Source organism: Callospermophilus lateralis, chromosome 5, assembly GCF_048772815.1.
Source record: "Callospermophilus lateralis isolate mCalLat2 chromosome 5, mCalLat2.hap1, whole genome shotgun sequence".
NCBI lineage: Eukaryota > Metazoa > Chordata > Mammalia > Rodentia > Sciuridae > Callospermophilus > Callospermophilus lateralis.
In genome coordinates, this window is record NC_135309.1 from 65,082,668 (window position 1) to 65,086,444 (window position 3,777).

Here is a 3,777-nt window from a genome sequence, read left to right on the forward strand (position 1 = left end):
ACAAGGAGAGTTTAGGAGAAATACATGTTTGTAGCCACAGATTCATAGGTACATGAAAGGGTTAAGCAGCCATTGCATGTCATTCTTGTATCCTTCCAAATTAAGCCACTGGGCAGTTATTACAAATAGTTACCTGTGGTTTCCAGTGGGAGAGGCAAGGACACTCCAGTCAAGGGGTTTTGGAGAAACAGGTGCAATGAAGTCATGGTCAAACAATTTATTTACTGTAAACTTTAGACTTTGCTCAGGAAAACAAAGCTGTCCCTCAAATCCCTGCCTACAACACTCCATTTGAGCAAATAAGAGGAGCGAGGGAGAGTCCATGTTCACAGCTGAAAGGTCCGAGATATTCAGGATTCTCAAGTCCAAGGGTGCAGGAAGGAAAATCTCCTTCAGATACAAATTACCAGCAGCAATGTAATAACCCTAATACTTGACCAATGAGGTAGATACATGGAAAAGTCATCAAAACATACAGACCCGGGTCCTAGGACTAACGCCCTTCAGACATAAACTTATAAGTTCCACACAAAGAGGAACTGAACTGTACAAGAAACAAATATTCACTCAAATACATTTTCTCTTTTTTACAGCTTAAAAAAATAAAAAAAAAAAGGCAGAAGTATATCTCCTCCTGCAAATCTCTATACAATTTTTTTCTAAATTTATTACACTCAAGTTAAATAGTCTGCTTAGTGTTCTGTTGGGGGGGGGTCTTAAAAAGTAAAAAAAGAAAAACAAACTGCATTACAGCAGTGAGTCATTTGTACTACAATTCCTCCCTTGTGAATCAATGCTATCGCTAGGCACAGTACCTTGACAGTTTACAAAGTCTTCCGTGCCTGGGGGCTCCTCACACAGCAGTTTGCTTTCTTTCTCCTGCCCCAGGTGATATCCACTCTGCTCCTCTGTGTACTCCGATTTGCCATTGCTGGAGTAGCCATTCCCATAGGCCTTTAGAGAAGACCTGCGTAGGCACAGAAGCTCCTGGAAGGCAATCCTGAAATCTGGGCTCCGGCAGTAGATAAGAGGATTGAAAGCTGAATTGACATAGCCCACCCAGTTGAGGAGGATGTAAACTTCCTTAGGGATGAGGTTGTCCTTGATCACATGCACAATGTTCACAATGAAGAAGGGCAGCCAGCAGAGGGTAAAAGTGCCCATGATGATGCCCAAGGTCTTAAGAGCTTTGTGCTCCTTCAGGCAGAACTTGGAGGACCTGCGAAGACCATGCCCACCACGCCCATCCTGCTCCATCTGGCTGAGATTTTGGGCGTGAAATCGTCCCTCAGATTTGTCAATTTTCTGGAGCTGCCTTTTGGCCACCTGGAAGACCCTGGAATAGACAAAGACCATGACCACCAGGGGCAAGTAGAAAGACACTATGGAGGAAGTAATGGCATAGGCTTGGTTCGTGAAGAAGTCACAGCAGGTCTCGTTGGTATAGCATTTGATGGCTTCCTGATGGGTGGCCCGGTACCAGTGCATTTGGATGGGCAAGAAGGAGGTAAGGCCCGACACAATCCATACCATCAAAATGACCACCCGGGCCTTATTCTTGGTCAGCAGGCTCTGGTACTTGAAGGGAGATGTGATGGCAAAGTAGCGATCCACTGCTATCACACACAGGGTCTCAATGCTGGCGGTGACGCACAACACATCAATAGAAGTCCAAAACTCACACCAGAAGTTTCCAAAAGTCCACATTTTCATGAGGATGTGGCTGGCCCCAAACGGTACCACCGCTAGGCCCATGACGAGGTCAGCACAGGCCAGTGAGGTGATGAAGTAGTTGGTGACCGTCTGCAGTCGCTCGAACTTGGCAATGGCTGTGATGACCAGCACGTTGCCAAACACGATGGCTAGGACGATGAGCGACATGACGATGGCCATGCCCACCACCCACGCCTCGTCCCGTTCCTGCGTGACATTGTGGTCCGGCGCATGGCTTCCATTGGATGCGAGCAAGAAGTCGCTGCCGTTCCCGGGTTGCCCCATGGCGCGCAGGCTGGCAGGTGAGCGCACAGGCTGCCTGCTCACTGGCCGCGCCTCAACGGGCGCACCTCCGGCGGGGCGCTGCAGGCAGCGAGTGGACCCCTGGAAGCCTCATTCAGCAGCCGTAGGGTGGGTGCGGTGGGGGCGCGTCCTGCCCACTCAGCTTGTGGGGTGCTCTGACCTCGCGCAGCCGGTCACTGCAGCCCGCGCTCTGGAGAAGTCGCTTCGGAGTGCGCTCTGCCCGTTATGTGCACTGGACTTTAGGGGAACTGCCTTCCCGGTGACGTGCGGCAACTTTTGGCCAATCGCGCGCCTGCAGTCCCAAAGGGGCGAGGCACCGCTAGCCTTTCCTCCCCTCCCCTCGCCCGCCGGATCCTGGAGCTGGCCCCGGAGGGCGGGGCCCAGCTGCTCCCGGGCGGGCGGGCCACCACTCCCTCCAGGCTACCCTAGCTGGCCCCAGAAGGATAAAGCTGGAGAGGTTGTGCTTACCAGTCAACTCAGGAGCTTTGGGCTCTTCTGTGGCTGCTACTTGTCTGCCTTGGGTAATAGAGGTCTCAGCGCAGAGAGCAGTATCCGAATACTCCACCACTCTCGGAATTGAGAGAATGCCCACCAAGACACACACATACAGTCACAAATGCACCCTCACAGACAAGCTCAGACTTATACCGAACCACAGCCACAGACATTGAGACACACCCGCCCAGCGCACCAACATGCACATCGCGCGCGCTCACGCAGCAACTTACAGGCACTAAGTCACTGCTGTCCAACTCAGAGAGGTATCCGTAAACAAACACAGAAGCATCCAAAAGCTCAAAGGCATGAACACACACAAAAAGAAATAAACACACAGGAAGGCTCGCTTGGAGGCAGGCAAGCGGACTCAGCCATGGATATCCCCCTCCAGGTACTCACATCTGCCCTCATCTGCAGCATTCACAAATGACACTTTCTGTTCGGTCTCTTCCCCCGCTCCCCCCTCACCCCCCCCCCATCCCTTGACATCCAGTATATTCCCTTTCAAACGCGTTTGGCAAGATCTCAGGAGGTGACTTCAACAACTGTCGTTTTCCTCAAGCACGCATGCTGTCAGGAGTTTTTGGTGCCCTCCTTGGGAATTTGCAGGCATTGAGCACATAATTTTACCCTTTAGGTTTTGTTAGGAGCTGAGTTGTGTATACATATATATTGGGACGAGAGATTTTGTTTTTAATTCTTGTTTTTAACTCCCTTGCTATCTGTTCCTCTGGAGATGTGCTGAAAATGAAAACAATGTACATTTCCTTTCAAACTTAATTTCTTCAGTTAACTCCATTGTAACTAAAACATAAAAAAAAAAAAACACCCTTCATCTGATGGATAATTTGTTCATCTGTTGGGCTGTGCCATATGAAATTGCCACCATTTGCCATATTTGAATTATAAAAATGGCAATTTCATACAATTCATATGATTAAAAGTGTATTGGCATGAAGAACATTTTGAAACTACAGAAAGCAAAAGAATTCTCCACTAACAAAGTTGTATCAAGCCTTAAAACTGAGGTCTTTGTCCATTAAATATTATCCTTTGCATCTGGCATATGACTTTACTGTTGAAAAATTTAATTTTCAGGGTTTGATTTCTCTTGTATTAGTGGTGTTTTTGAAAAACTGAAAGTATTCATGTAGTGTAACCAAACATAATTTGCAGGTTACATAACAATGGGTAACATTTATGAAACATTCCACTATGTGCTTTTTGTGCATTATTGCATTTAATCCTTCCCACAGTCCCATG

The 3,777-nt window shown here is 48.1% G+C and overlaps 1 protein-coding gene across 1 annotated transcript; it reads right to left on the reverse strand.

The window, feature by feature from the left end:
• Positions 1-202: 202 nt before the first annotated feature.
• Adrb2 (adrenoceptor beta 2) lies at positions 203-2,225 on the reverse strand. Its single transcript, XM_076856744.1, has one exon. The coding sequence runs from the start codon at positions 1,996-1,998 to the stop codon at positions 748-750; it is 1,251 nt and encodes a 416-aa protein (XP_076712859.1). The 5' UTR covers positions 1,999-2,225; the 3' UTR covers positions 203-747.
• Positions 2,226-3,777: the final 1,552 nt, after the last annotated feature.

Coding starts and splice junctions, on each gene's coding strand:
- Adrb2 (XM_076856744.1), bottom strand. CDS start 1,998: ATGGGGCAACCCGGGAACGGCAGCGACTTCTTGCTCGCATCCAATGGA.